Source organism: Microtus oregoni, unplaced genomic scaffold, assembly GCF_018167655.1.
Source record: "Microtus oregoni isolate MIOR12 unplaced genomic scaffold, Mior012 000046F_ref0000063, whole genome shotgun sequence".
NCBI classification, from domain to species: domain Eukaryota; kingdom Metazoa; phylum Chordata; class Mammalia; order Rodentia; family Cricetidae; genus Microtus; species Microtus oregoni.
Window position 1 is genome coordinate 2404931 of NW_024543220.1, and position 15955 is coordinate 2420885.

At 38.8% G+C, this 15955-nt stretch overlaps 1 protein-coding gene across 1 annotated transcript; it reads right to left on the bottom strand.

The window, feature by feature from the left end:
* Positions 1-14704: 14704 nt before the first annotated feature.
* On the bottom strand, positions 14705-15700 carry Tas2r38 (taste 2 receptor member 38). Its single transcript, XM_041635120.1, has one exon. The coding sequence runs from the start codon at positions 15698-15700 to the stop codon at positions 14705-14707; it is 996 nt and encodes a 331-aa protein (XP_041491054.1).
* Positions 15701-15955: the final 255 nt, after the last annotated feature.

The following is a 15955-nucleotide window of genomic DNA, read 5'->3' on the forward strand; positions in this document are numbered from 1 at the left end:
ATTGAGCATCCTTTGGATATATACACAAAAGTGATATTACTGGCTCTTGAGGAAGGTTGTTTTCTAATTTTCTGAGAAATTGCAACCCTGATATCCAAAGGGGTTATACCAGGTTCCATTCCCACCGGCAATGCATACGTGTTTTATTTTCTCCACAACCTCTCCAGCATAAGTTGTCATCAGTGTTTTTTTATCTTGGCCATTCTTACAGGTGTAAGATGGAATCTCAGAGTTGTTTTGATTTGCATTTCTCTGATGACTAAGGATGTTGAATTTTGATATCTCTCCACTCTGTTGGAAATTATTTTGCCTACTTAAGCTTCAGTATTACAATCAAATGACTCAACATTGGCTGTGTGCATGATCCATTCATCAATTGGTGCTGATCTAACCTTTAAAGACTCAAGTATCTTTTTGCATTCTAAATTGGCATTTTCAAAAGCCAGAGATTCAATAAGTACTCATCTAGTTTCTGGACCTGTTACTCCTATTTGTTAATTAACATCTTTAGTTAATATTTGTAAAAAGTAAATAAAGTGTTCTCTTGGGCCTTGTATGACCTTAATATATGATTCAATTCTTCCTCATTCTTGAATCCTGTCCCAAGCATTCAAGGCTGCTGCCTAGCATAGGGTCAAGATGTGTTCATTGTAAATAATTTAATTTTGTAGATCAGTATAACAGCCATCACCAAGAATTTAATCTTGGGAAATCTCAAATCCTTTGACTCTACCTTGGAGTTCTATAGCTTTAGCCTCCTCTCTCCAATAGAACTTCCATTGTAACTGCAGCCCATCTTCTAAAATTGCTGAGACTAACTGGAGTCAATCATGTGGAATAACCCTATTGATTGAAGCCCAGGTCTTTACCATGTCCCTATCAAATGGTGAATATACCCCATAAAATACTACTGCTTGATTAATTTCTTTTAGATCTTTCATATCTATAGGTTTCCATTTACATTCTGTGAAACCATTTGGCTATTGAGTATTTGCTGGCTTTTCAGAATTAATAGTAGGATAAGTGGCTAAAACTCTTGGTAAGTCATCTCTGACTCTGAGAGGTATTAGCAATGCTAAATCTTTTGCTTATACCTCCTCTCCTTGCTTATCAGTTCTGACAAGTTCCTCAGTTGATTCAAATCTTTTTATTACTGTCTTTTGTAAAACCTGAATCTCTTGTCCTGTGAATATTTCTAATGATTTTATCAAATCAATTAATTTCTGGTTCTCATTCTGCATATATGAGTCCAATGTTTCAAAGTTTTCTATTAATGATATCTTCTCATCTTTAGATATTATTTGACTGGTGTGTAGATTGCCTTCCTGGAGGGATGTTCAATTTGCTATCTTATCATAACTTCTTAGAAGATTTTTATTGTCAATTTCAGCAGTATGAACCCTTTCAGATGATCTCTTAATACCATTTTTAAGTTTCATAACCCATTGACATGGATTAAATTTTGCCTGCCAAATTAAGGTTATCATTTTCAATAGTATGAATCCTTTCAGCTAAAAACTGTATCATTTTTAAAGCTTCTCATTCTTGCCTCTGTTATCAAACCATTTCTTTAAGGATATAATATGAAGAACAAAGATAATAGCTGCCATAAACACAAAATATATGTACAAGGTAGGTCAAATTCCATCCATAGTAGAAACAAAAAGGTTGTTAAATTCCTAGGTGATGATATTATCTGCAATTATCTTGGGATTGGTTTACAATTTTCAAATTTATTTAGTTATTAATCAAATTAACTTACCTCTGTTATAATTTTCAGAAAATTTTTGTAGGTGTAATAATCATGGTTGGCTGTAGGAGGTCCTTCTGTCTTTGTATTGCTTTCTTTGGTTAATAAAGAAACTGCTTTGGGCTGTTGATAGGGCAGAAATTAGGTAGGCAGGGAAGATAGAACTGAATTCTGGGAGGAAGAAAGCAGAGTCAAGGAGAGATATGTCATAGATTCACCAGAAACGGATGCTGGGAATTTTACCTGGTAAGCCACTGCCATGTGGTGATACACAGATTAATAGAAATGGGTTAAATCAAGATGTGAGAGTTAGCCAATAAGAGGCTAGAGATAATGGGTCAAGCAGTGTTTCAATTAATACAATTTCTGTGTGGGTATTTTAGGGCTAAGCTAGCCAGGCAGTTGGGAAGAACAAGCAGGCTCTTTCCCTACAATAGTTGGCCAGCAAGTTGGTCACAGTTGCTGCAGTAAAGCAGGTCCTAGATCAGTACCTGAATTACCTGAAACTTAGACTTTACTAACAAATTTAGTTAATTACTCAAGAGCAGCATACCTGTTTATGGAGGTTTGAGTAACTCAGCTACTTAATAGGCAGGACCAAGCCAGGTGGGAGCTGCCGGCTGGAAATTGCCACACCACCACCGTGGGCCAGTCAAGCCAAATTGTGCCCAACTGCATGCCAGAGGAGTAGTTCAGCTGAGCAGGGGTGGGAAAAAGTTGCAGGTGAAGGCATGGGCAGGGCCTGGCAATGGTGTGGACTCAGGCCACATCGGGCATTAATTTGTTGGCATGCAAAAGAGTTCCACAATAGCCTGGAATGGAGTATAACAAAAGTTTATTTGGGGATAAACTCACAGAAAGTGTAGTGATCCGCAGTCCCTTGTGTATGCTGGGAATTGGAACCAAATCCAACAGTCAAGAGACCTCACACATGTTTTTTACCTGCATTTATAGTACTTGAGACTGTACCCAAAGTGGGCCGGTATTGTAAAGGCTGTTGGCTGAAGGAGTTCCTGCAGCAGAAAAGGAAGCACAGTTGAACTGTCTATAACAGACTGGCCTATTGCATTTCTGTGGGGTAGTTTCTTTTTCTTCTTTTCCTTGTTTCATTTTGCTTTGCTTCAGTTTCTTTTTTTTTTATGCGAAACTGATCGCTTTGAAGTAACCTATTTTTGACATAACAATATTTAATAAGAAAACAAAATTGGATGAAGAAAACCAACAGAAGTCACAATAATCAGAGACACACTCATTTACGCATTTAGGAGTTTATAAAAATACTAACCTGAAGTTGTGATATGTATGTAGAGGGCCTAGTGCAGACCCATGAAGGTCCTGATACTTCTGCCTCCATGAGTTCTTATGACCTTTGCTTGATTCAGAGGGCCTAGTTCTGTTGTCCTCCATCCCATCTGTCTATTATACTCTTTCTGCCTCTTCTGTGGGGATCCATGAGCTCTGAGGGGAGGGATTTGATGGAGACTCTGAGCTGTTGTCCCAAGGCTTCTCTCTCCGAGTAGTCAGGCTGTAGGTCTCTGTATTCCCATTTGCTGCAGGAGGAAGCTTCTCTGATGCTGGCTGAGTAATGCAACAATCTATGAGTATAGCATAATATCATCAGAAGTCATTTTATTTTTATTATTTTTTTTTTAAAAAAATAGAAGTATTTTGTTTTACCTAGCTCTGGGCTATCTAGTCTCTGGTTCTTGGTTACCCAAGCAGTATAGAATATGGGTCCATCCCATAGATTGGGTCTTGTGTCAAATTAGACACTGGAGAGGGTGAGCTGGTGCCTACATAGAACCTTCGCCCCTATGTCTTTGGTATGGAAATATACTATGGAGGTTACCAAAAGAGAAACATAACCACCAACCCAGCCACAAAACCTTTACCTACATTCTGTTCTGCCAGCAAATTATGTTAGAACAATGGTGGCAAAAATCTTATGGGAGTAACCAACCAATGTGGGGGCATTTTCTTAGTTGCTAATAGATGTAGGAGGACCCAGCCCCCTGTTGGTGGTTCCATCTCTAGAGAGGATGGCTTAGTTTTTATCAGAAGGAAACTGAAAGTGATCCTGGTAGAAAACCAGCAAGAAGCCTTCCTACACAGTATCTGCTTCAGTTCCTGCCCTTAGGTTCCTGTGCTGAGTTTCTGACTTGGTGTCCCTTAGTGATGGACTCCAATTTATAAGCCAAATAATTTCTTTCCTCCATGTTGCTTTGGTTAGTGTTTTATCATAGCAACATAGAAGCAAACTGGCCAGGTATGAGGCTGGTACAATGTGTTGTTTTGGTATATCCATATAATAAATAATGATCAAATCAGTGTGATTACTATTTCCATCACCTCAAACACTCAAAATCATCTTTCTAACTGTTTGGAAATATATGATACAAGCATTACTTACTTGACTGTGTAACAGACCCAGTTCCTCCTATCTAATTATAGCTTTGTAACTCCTAAACCAGCTTTCTTTTTATTTTCTCTGATCTCCAGCCCTCTCATTCTCTGGTAATGACCAATCTACTCTTCATGAGTACAATGGTGGTGCTTACACATTTGAGGGAAATCAAATAGCATTAATTTCTTGTGCTAAATTATTTTATTTGGCATAATATCTTCCGGGTTTGTCTGTGTTGTGATAGGATTTCTTTTTCTATAATTACTGAATACCACTGTATTGTTTATACTCTTTAAAAACATATCACCTTCTCAGGCAGAATTTAAAAGAGTGACTAAATAAACCTTCTTTAAGTCTGACCACAGACACATTGAGTGACATATGCTTTGCAAACAGAATAGATCAAAGACAAGAAAACCTACCCTGAAGAGATTGTGTCAATAACCCGCTCCCTGGATCTTCTGTGGCCATTTGGTTGCTCATCTTTTTGTTATTGTTTTTCTGAGGTTAATCCTCCATTATTTAGATTTCCTCTTAACTCTGAGCTAGGTCATTCTAATTCTTAAATAGTGCTTGTTTTCTCAGTCCACAATGGACTTGCATGTTTATCTGTCTTTCTGTTTGTCTGTCACAGACTTAACTGTCCCACCCAAATAGTTTTGTATCACTTTCTATATCAAAGGTCATTGATAGCAAGTGTTAGAGCTTCACGAAAATTTAAGGGAAAGGGAAATATTGATTCATGGAGTTTAAGTGGCCATAAATTTAAATCGGATGAAGAAGCAGCTGGCGATGTGCCTCATCTAACATGCTCTGGGTTCAACCTTCAGTACCACCACAAAGGGAAAAAAATAAGAACACAATGCAAACCAATCTGGGCAAGGATGCAGCTGGAGATGTGGCTCTGTGATGAGTCATATGGATAAACATGAGTGAGGTTCAAGGGTCAGTCTCTAGCACCATAGCAAAACCAAACAGAAGAGCAAAACAAGCCATCCAGACTAAAGTGGGTTAACATATAGCTGGGCCTCTAGTGCACCTGGAGGCAAATACAGCTAGGTTTTGCTCTCTGCCTCTTGTCTCTGCTCATCTCCATGTGTGCTAAACATTTTGGAAGGGAACATGGCCATAAGAAACTGTGAGATTTCATAAATTATACATTTTTATCAGATTAAACTAGACAGGACTCAGGGATGGGCATCTCTGGGTCTGGAATGAGTCATTAAATATGGCAAGGGGCAGGATCTTAGCAAACATCTTGGTGGTATGTAAGGACAAACAGCTACTATTAGGTAAGATGTGCTTGGAAGGGAAAAAAAGAAAAGGAACAAAAGAAAGAACAAAAAGAAAAAAAATATGCATTCCAATCCAGCAATCCTTGCCATGTCTCTCCCATATGCTCCTCTCAAGAGTTTATGACCTCCTCCAAGCTTGCCAACATTTTCCTTCTGCCTTTACAGCCTATTAACATTTATAAAATACAACCCCAAAGTCACATTTGATAAGACAAGCTTCTCTTTTGATTATGAGTCCAATTTTAGATCTGACGTCTAATGTGAATTCTAGTTCTCATTTCCAAAACTCTGCCAGTGATGTGTTGTCAGCCCCATTGCACTAAGTCCTGTTGACCTACCATTTCCTTAAAGCTGGAACCAGCTCCTTCCCTCAACTTCTTTGTTTCTTTCCAGTGATGGCATCAGAGCATCACTCTACTCTGAATCAGCCTCGATTCTTCCGTCTCTACTGACCACTAATCCAGACGCTAGGGGATGATATGTTTCCAAAGCGTCCTTTGACCTATTCCAGCTTCTCCATTTCCACCACCACATCCTGAAATGAGTCTCTTTTGATTATGATCCGGGTGCAAATTACCCAAACACTTTGCCTTTCCTCTTTCAAAATAATCCTACAAAACATTGTCATCTGGGTCTTTATAAAATCATTGTTATGATCATGTCACCTCCTTATTTTAGGTTCTGTGATAACCAGGAACATGGAGGTCTCAGTTAAAACTTGGCTCAGCTCATTTCTCTAAGCCTCTGTTCATATCATTTACTTAAATTCTGATTCAAACCATGGTCACACCTTTTGCTTATGACAATATTTGGATCCCTGATTAAAGGCACCTTATCATTATTTTTATTGTTGTCTATAGACATGAATATATTTTTCAAGTAATGCAAGTTTGATTATTATCTGTGCCTACTGAGAGCCCAAAAGAAGCTCCTCAGCCCACTCAGGTGCAATTCTGCTGCTGGTCTACATCACCCCTTCCTTTAGGTTTCTCTTACAAATGCCTGATGATATATTTAAGGTGGTTTTCTGAGAAGTTTTCTCTTAAGAATCCTTTAAAGAGCTGGGTGGAGGCAGGCAGATCTCCATAAATTTGAGGCTAGCTTGGTCTACGGAGGGAGTTCCAGGACAGGCTCCAAAGCTACACAGAGAAGCCCTGTCTTGAAACAAAACAAAACAAAACAAAACAAACCAACAAACAAAAACAACAATAACAAAAAGGAGGCTTAGGAAAAGCAAGTTTGATGGCCAAGAGCCACTGTGATTGATGGGTCAAAGGGTGAAACAGGAGGTGAGTGCTGTGGAGCCATCATTACAAATGGGGTCCTTGGAAAACCCAGTTCCGATCCTTTACTGAATTGATGAGCAATATGAGACCAGGGGTATAAGAGCTTGTTCTTGAAAGGATGGCCTAGACTCATAGAATGAGAAAATCATCAGAAAAAGAAATCTTTTAGGTTGGTTCAACCCAAACATTAAGACATTTGAACTGAATTGGCTAACATATATATCAAATTTAGACTTCCTTTTCAGATCTGTGTTAAATATCACAGTCCTATTGACTCTCCTGAAATAGTCAGGAAGACATAAAATAAGGAAAATGCACAAATGACTTACATTAGCTTCTTCTTTTACCTTTTGTCCCAGCGATGTCATAAGACTTCTGGGTGTAACTTGTGGGATGAAGTAATGAGTTTAGAAAGTGTGAGAGGGAAGAAGCCTTGCTTCTTGGAACCTTACACACGTAGGCAGTGACTTCTGCAGAAGGATATTTGGGAGCTGTGTCTGGTATAGCCCTTTCCCTGGTGGGAGAGTGGCCACACTCTTGGATAAAGTACCTGGTGTGGTACAGAGTTCTGAGATATAAACCCTTTCTGAGAGGGGATCCTGGTGTTTTATTCTGTCACTTTCCCTTAAGGCTTGAAGAAGAATCCATTCTTTTGAACCACCCTGTAGTATTTGTTGAACCACTATGTAATGTTTGAGTTGATTTTCTTATGTTATAGGTAATCAGAAATGTGTTTCTCTTGCATACAGATCCAGGGAGTTTATATGAAGCAATAATGGTATATATTAATTTCCTTTTCAAATGAAAAATGCTAAGTTAAGGGGTTAGATATATATTTCAGAAATAAGATGTTTCCACAGCCCAACTGAGGACCTGGGTTTGATCCTCATTTTTTTAATGACTTAGGTTATAAAACCAAGAAGGTTATTAAACTCTCATTAGCATTTGTACAAAGAAACTCACATCCACACACATCATGGCCAGATTTCTGAAAACTAAATATTTTGAAGACAGCTATAAAAACTGTCATAAGTAGGAATACAGAAAATTATTAATATCTTGTTATCAAAAGTACTCTAGGCTAGAATACAATGAAAAGATGACATCACAGAGGTGAAGAAAGGGCAACAAAGCATGCTAACTTGTAATTCTATAAATATAACAACGTTGGTGAAAGATAATTGTCTGTATTTTGTCAATCATGTTTTAAATAAATGCTGATTGGCCAGGCAGGAAGTATAGGCAGGAAAGCCAGACAGGAAGTAGAGGTGGAGCAAAGAGAACAGGAGTATTCTGGGAAGCAGGAAGCTCCCTCCACCAATCCTGCCCAGACAACCGAAGAAGAAGGATGTGACCTGCCTCACTGAAAAAGGTACTGAGCCATGTGGCTAACATAGATAAGAATAATAAGTTAATATAAATGATAAAAACTAATAAGAAGCCTGAGCTAATGGGCCAACCAGTTTTATAACTTATGGAGATCTCTGTGTGATTTTCTCTGGGACTAAACGGTTAGAAGACCAGGCAGGACAGAAACCCCAACAAGCAGGACCTCATGTTACAGAATGGCGCCCAACCAAATGTTACACAATGTTACCCTGCAACTATAAATATAAACATTTGACTTTGTAATTTTGCAAGTAAAATATCCTTCTACATTGAGGATACAATAAATATTCTTTTGTATGCATACAAAAATGAGAACTTTTATAGTCAGCATACTTGGACTAAAATGTTAAATAAAAATTGTGGTTCCTTTCAGGCAGAAGGAAAAAATGACACAAAAAAACCCTCTTGAATTGCAGGGAGAACTGAGCACATCAGACACGCTTAGTATGTGGACACGTGTAAATAGCAGGAAGAACTGAGCACATCAGATGCTCTTAGTATGTGGACACATGTAAGTAGCAGGAAGAACTGAGCACATCATGTATACTTAGTATGTGGACACTTGTAAATAACTTTAATTTGTTTGTTACCTTTCATTCTCTGAAAAATAACTGATTATTTTAGGTAAAAATCATATGTGGGCTTTTAAAAAGTGAACTCTTAGTAGTAGAGATTGATTGACTGTTACCAAGGACAAGAGGAGGGGAAGGGATGAGGAATATCAATCAAGGGAACAAAAATTTAGTGAAATGAAGGGAGAAAAAAAAGCCAGGAGCCCAAATTTAAAATATAGGGAATATGATTAAAAACAATGTATTGTATTCTTGAAAATTATGAAGTAGAATTAAAATATTCACATCACAAAAAAATGAACACCTAGGGTATTTAATAATGGTTAGCTTAATTTAGCCATTCTACAATATACACCTATTTCAATACAACATCTTGTACGTAACATGTGTGCGTAATTGTTGGGAACAGGCAAAAAGCGCCTTGTCCTAAGTGCTGCCATTTTGACTTCAGACTCCATTTTGCCTGCAGGGTGAAGCAAAGTTCAGGTTTTCAAGCCCTAGGGGATTTGGGAACCTTCTGATAGCTGACCCACCTCCTCCCTAAACCATAGAAATAGTTGTTATGAATCTTTTGTTCTCTAGAAACATCATGGCTGTTCCTAACAACAGAAAGAACAAATGACTCCAGTTGGCTGCACCGAAAGGCGAGCTTTGTTTATTGGTTGACAATGATAGAACATTCAAGGAAGCCCCTAATCTTTGGATCCTGATTGGTGAAAAATTGTAACTGTAACTTGGCATCAAATGTTTATGATTTTATGATTCAATACTTGCTTCATCTGGCATTTGTGGTCGCAGTTTAGTTCCTGAGTCTGGTCTGTGGCCCTGATAAATCAGCTTTCTCCCCTTCCCCCTTCTTTCATGTTGCCCTATATTAAATATTTCCTTGCAACAACCTCTTGTGTCTACTTGGGCTGATTTAGAGCCTCAGACCATAAGAGTTAATTGTCAAGATGAATGAGGCAAAATAATAGCATTATTTTGTATAGTTGGTGAGGCGTGTAATCGAGAAATATATAACAAAAAGGGCACAGATGAGGAATGGGGCCACTATTACTATCCTTCTGCAAGATGACTGTGCACAATTTGAAAAATTATTTATTACATTTTATATTTTAGTATTTTTCATTGAAATAGAAGTTCACTACTTTTCTCCATCCCTTTCCTTCCTCTAGCCCATTCCAGGAACCTTCCTTCCAATTCCTTCCACACCCCACCCAATCTCAAATTAATTACCTCTGTTTTTTGGTTATTATAGTGACAAACGTAAACGTGTATGCATGTATATGTGTGTAAAAATATGTGAATACAACAGTTCTTCTCTGTGTGTATGTGGTTTAAGGGATAACCACTCTGTATTGAATAAACGTTGAGAGTGCTCACCCCCGAGAGAGGTTAGTTCTCCTCCCAGCAGTCATTAGTGTTGCCAGTTCTTTGCCTAGTGGTAGGACTCCTTGAAAATGTCTTCTTCCCACATTAATATGTCCATTGATATTGCCTTTGCTCAGTCTTGTCTGTTCAGCCATTTCTAGGAGAGACTGTTTCACTGTAGACTTCCTAGTATTCTGGCTTCCAATCTTTTCACCCCTTCTGATGATGTAGATGCATCATTTGGGTCTGAGCTCCTTAGGAGTCATTGATCTCTTCCTTGTGTCTAGCTGTGGTTTTCTGTGATAGTTTCCATTTGTCGAAAAGAGAGGTTTCTTTGATGGGTGATGGTGGTACAGCAGTACTTATATCTGAGGGTTTAGAACTAAGGACCACAGATGAAAGAAAACATGTGGTGTTTGTCTTTCTGTGTCTGGATTGCCTCACCTCACGTAATCTCTTTCAGACCCATCCATTTGCTTGAAGATTTAATGAGTTCATTTTTCCTCAGCGTTGAATAGTATGCCCTTGTGCATATGTACCACATTTTCATTGTCTATTCTTTTGCTGAAGGACATTTAGGTCATTCCCATAGACAGTGACCCACAAGATTTAAGTGTATAAAAGGATTTTCTCAACAGTACTCAATTTGCCTTGGAAATTAAGGTGAGCAATAGATAACTGGGACCCCATAAAACTGAAATGCTTCTGTACAATTAATCAAACAAATGTTCAAGTGAAGAGGAGACTCACAGAATGGGAGATAAGACGTTACCAACTGTAAATGCCTGCTCTTGATGGAATAAATAAAAACAAAGAAGACACAAAGAAAAAAAATAAATGACACATTAAAATCCTAATGCAGGAATGATGTCAAAATATTTAACAATGAGATTAAAGACATAGAAAATGGCACTTCCTTAATTTAGGAAATCTATAAAATACATGATAAATGTAAAATATAGTGGTTTTATATGATGTAGAAAATAAACAAAAAGAAATTTTTATGATTCTATATAAATTAACTATGAAATATTTAGTTATACTTTTATAAGCAATTTTACTAAGAACTATAAAACATTGAAAGAAATTAAAGATTTAAATAAAGAAAGGGATTCATTCATTCACCTGGTCAGACCAAACAATTTTTATGATGTGAATTCTTTCCAAGTTGACATCTAGATATAGTAAATAGCATCCACAAACCCAGTAAGAGCTGTGTGTATAAATATATGCATATATACACACATATATAATATACATGCACATATATGTATGTATATGCACACACATACATGTAACCATTAGAGTTGGTTTAATGAAATCTTTGATAAGTGATACTGAGCCACATGAATGGAATGCAAAGAAACTTCAGCAGCTCCTTCAATAAATTACAGCATGATGAAAATTTTAAAATTAATTAAACAGGAATTTCAGTCTTAAAATTAATAATAAAAACTACTAAAACTTTAGAGAAGACCAAGAAAGTCTTTTAGAGGTAAGTACATATGTCTTAGAGGAAATACAAAAAGCACAAATATTAAATATAAAAATTGGACTGTATCAAAACCTAGAATTTCTGCTTATAAGTATATGATCTAGAGAATGAAAAGATAAATCAAAGTTTGTGTTATAATAGTCACTATGTATCAGGCACATGAATGTTTTCTGGAATATATATATGTGAATGCAAAAACATTTATACATATATACAAATATGAAGCAAGTGTATAATTTATGTAGACATATAAAAAATTTAAATATAAAAAGGAACTCTTAAGCATTATAAATTTTATGTGTATCGCATTTATATGTATGAGTTGTATAGCTATATACACACACATATAAAATGCTCAAAATTTCTAAATTTATAAAGTTCTAAAATCAGTAACAAAAGAGAGCTTTGTATAAAATGTGCAAGTAGTTTATAGTAGAAAATGCATAAAAAGCTGGCCAAGAAATACATGGAAATGTGCTCCATGCTGGCAGTTGTCAGAGAAAGGCTAATTAAAGCCATTTCACTCTCGCCTCAATGACCCAAACTGAGAGGGTGTAGAACATTGCTGTTGGCAAGAGTATGGAATGACTTCCCCATATCGTGGTGGGCATGGTAGCATGTCAGGCTCACTTCTGAAGACTTGAGCAATTTCTTCCCAAGTTAAATAAGCACCAACTTTTATTTATTTATTTATTTATTTTTATTTTTCAAGACAGGGTTTCTCCGTAGCTTTTTGGTTCCTGTTCTGGAACTAGCTCTTGTAGACCAGACTGGCCTCAAACTCACAGAGATCCGCCTGCCTCTGCCTCCCGAGTGCTGGGATTAAAAGCGTGCGCCACCACCGCCCTGCTAAGCACCAACTTTTTGACACAGCAACTTCACTCTAGGTATTTACGTAAGAGATATAAAAGCTGTGCCCCCAAAAAGATGCATTCAAGCAACGTTTTTTTCTACACTTGTAGAAACTTTCTCCATGAACTCTGCTAACTATAACCAGTGCAACATCAATTATAGTGGAACAGTAAGTTGGTGTTTGGTACTTTTTGTCTTATTGGTTTTGCTTGTTTTAACCTTTTTTTTTGGCCTTTTATTTATGGTTCTTCTTGAGAAAGTGTGAAAGAGAAAGTGTGAAGATGGGTGGGCAAGGAGGTGGGGAGGATCTGGAAGGAGCAAGGGAAGGGAAAGAGTATGATCAAAATGTATTGACTATAAAAACAATTTAAATGAAAGATAAATTGGATTCACATAATATTATGGATGAGCTTCAGGAATATGATAAAAAATACTTTGTGTGAAAACAACCACACGAGACCAACACCTTGTATTTTCAGGGAAGCAACAAAGAAAACAATAAGATCTGGAGCATAGCTGCCTAATGCTCGAATCCAGAGCAGGAACAGAACCAAAGGCCTGCAGAAGCTCGTCACTCACAATGCTGGCGAAGCCAAACACTGAGCCACTTTGAAGGACACACTTCGTAGTCCCTCATAAAATTAAGCATATTCTTATCAGGTGATCCGGAGTTTGACGTCACTGAAATTTATTTAAATCTGCCCACAGATGTTCTGAGCAGTGTTCCCCAGAAACAGCTGAGCTGCTCTCTAGTGAGCGGATGGGACAAGTGCGGCGTCCAGACCACAGGATATGAATTAGCACAGAAAGAAATAAGCTGTCAACCTTTAGTAAGACAGGGAGACCTTAGATGTGGGATACTAAATAAAAATCGCCAGCCCCAAAAGCCTACACTGTATAATTTCAGCTATGTGTTTTTTTTGTGGCCTTAAACCACTCCAAAGGGAGGTCTTTAAAAATTCACAGAGAATAATACGAAGTAAAGGAGACTCACTTAGCGGATACTCAGATAAAGAGAAGGAACAATAAGGAAGAACAGCCTTTGCTTGTTCCCTTTCCGACAATATCCACGAGTACCGTAGGGGGAAACGGGGTCAAAGGCAATGATGTAATTTGGGGGAGTCACATTATCCAGCTCAGATAGTAGGATATCCAGAATAGTGTTTCTTGATACTAGTCACATTCTAATCACTGAGGGAGCTCTGGAAAGATGACATCTGGATCCATCTCCAAACATTTCAGTTTGTTGGCCTGAAGTGTGGCAATATTTTTTTTTTAAATACTTGGAATCATGAGTTAGGATCAGCGTTTCTGAAGGAAACTTTAAAAGATGTAAAGATGTCCACTCCACCAAGGAAAGACACAAAGTTTGTCATCATTGGAGCTGAAGAAAGGCTTGCTTGCTTGGAAAAACGTAAGAATTACATCCATCAGAAACAGAGGCCTGAGAAGAGAAATTTCTTTTTAACAGTATCCACACAGAAGGAAAAGCCTTCCTTCCTGGGAGACCTGTGGACTGACACCTTTGAAGGATTTAAATACCTGGCCTAGAATTTCCTCTCTGGAAGTCTTGGTCTGCACACAGCTGCCTTATAGCTGTGCTTTTCTGCAAGGCTGCTTCCCCTAGAAAACGGTGACTGGGTAGAGTCAGCAGGTGCAGTAGCGGTTCCCAAATCCGGACACCGGCAGAGCCAGTGCGACCTCACCTCTTTTCCCTCTGTCCAGTAGGCAGAAGTACACTTTGGATTCAACATATCTGCAAAGTGAACGCTAGTCACGGCTTTCATTCGCTGTTTTATGCAGTACCCATTTGAAGTTGAAGTTACGGCATACCTGTTTCTCCAAATTTTTCTTTTTCTTACCTCATGTTTCCACGGAAACGTCGGGATTCAAAGAGCACTGAGTGATTGCCATAGTAGTAATTATTTTCATGTATGATTCTGGTGCCTGTTTTGAACAAGAGTCTTAGCAAGTGCGTTAGTGCGTTAAGGTTTTCTATTCTTTCAGAAGAGGCTTCCTAGGGCGCACAGTAATCGATAACGGGCTTCAGCGAGGAAAGGACTCACAGTGACTCCCTCGCCTTTTTGTTGTTGCTGTTGTTCATTTTACTAAACATGTCTAAGAAGCTAACACTATTATATTTGCTTAGATCAGAGTTTCAATTAATTTATTCCAATATTAAAGTGTTTATTTAGGTCAAGTAGAAAAAATTCCAGTTCTGTGTTTTGGAAGAAACTATAAAATTGCATGAAGTATTAGAGGTGTATTTGTGATGAGCCCATTTCATGACTTATCGGAGTATCCTGGGAGGCATCTTGTGGACTCTTCTCACTTGGCTGCTTTGAAACCAGAACAGCATGGTCTCTATGGCCCTCCTCAGTTTAGCATTGCCTGATATGAGGACAGCGGCATGTCCGGAGGGGCAAGCCGCCATCATCCCGATACAAACCATCACTCCTCCCTTACTGTGCCTTAGCACCAGCAAGGGCACCGAGACCAAGGCAGCACAGAATGATAGCGCATAGAAACACAGGAAGGAGACCAGAAATATGATGGCTCTGATGTGGGCCTCAAGGCCAGGGTCACGAGAATCTCTGGTTCGGGACTTCATGGCCTTCACGTGACTTCCCAGGGAGGTAAACAGCACTGCGGAGGAAACCAGGAAAACTAGAGAAGGGGGAATAGATCCCACATTACAGAAGATAAATGAGTGAAAGAAATTGAGTTTTGCAATTTTCAAATTAAATTCTGTGTTGTTCGTGGGTAACACGGACGTAACCGTAAAGTGAGATCCGCTGAAGAAGTCCCACAAACAGAGGGCCGTGCAGATGCAGGAGAAAAGAAGAGCAGCTAGAAGCACCCGGCGAAATCTGCTGGACACCCAGCTTGCTAGGTGGAGCATGGAGGTGTGATGAAAGCGGGCAATCTTGGAGCAGTAGAGGAGGCTGAGGCAGGCGGCAAACCAGAGGCTCACTTGGTTTGCGATCATCCAGAAGGTGAGGATGGCTTGGTAGTTGTGGCTCAGTGGATCTTTCATCTGCTGGAAGCAGCTGAGCTGAACGGCATCCAGGAGCAGGAGACCCTGCAGGAAAAGCCGTGAGATGCTGAGGCACACCATCACAAGGTCACAGTTGTTCAATGGCTGCCCGTTTACCATGTCCCAAAAGTTCACCGCGACAATGAATGCATTGACCAGGATGCCCACTGTGAACTCCAAGGTTGAGAGGAGCAGAAATGAAACCTTGGCTTCATAGGACACAGTTAAGACAGGAGTCAGAGGCAACATGATGTCCCTGTCTCTGATTAACTACCCAAAACTCTGATTTCACTCACTAGAGTAGGAAAGAGTATCTATCTCTTGAACCAGAATCTTTCCTTTGGTCTACCTCTTGGATGATGCATAAACTTTAGTGAGCCCAGGTGTACCTACCCAACAGTCCCTCCAGAAGTCACAGTGCAGCAACAGGAATGTATGTCAACCGGATTGAGTTTCAGTTCCCCAACCAGAAAGGGTCTGGTTTTACATGCCCACACAGACCTG

Bases quoted from the DNA above. Each gene is read 5' to 3' on its own strand.
- Tas2r38 (XM_041635120.1), bottom strand. From the start codon at position 15,700: ATGTTGCCTCTGACTCCTGTCTTAACTGTGTCCTATGAAGCCAAGGTT.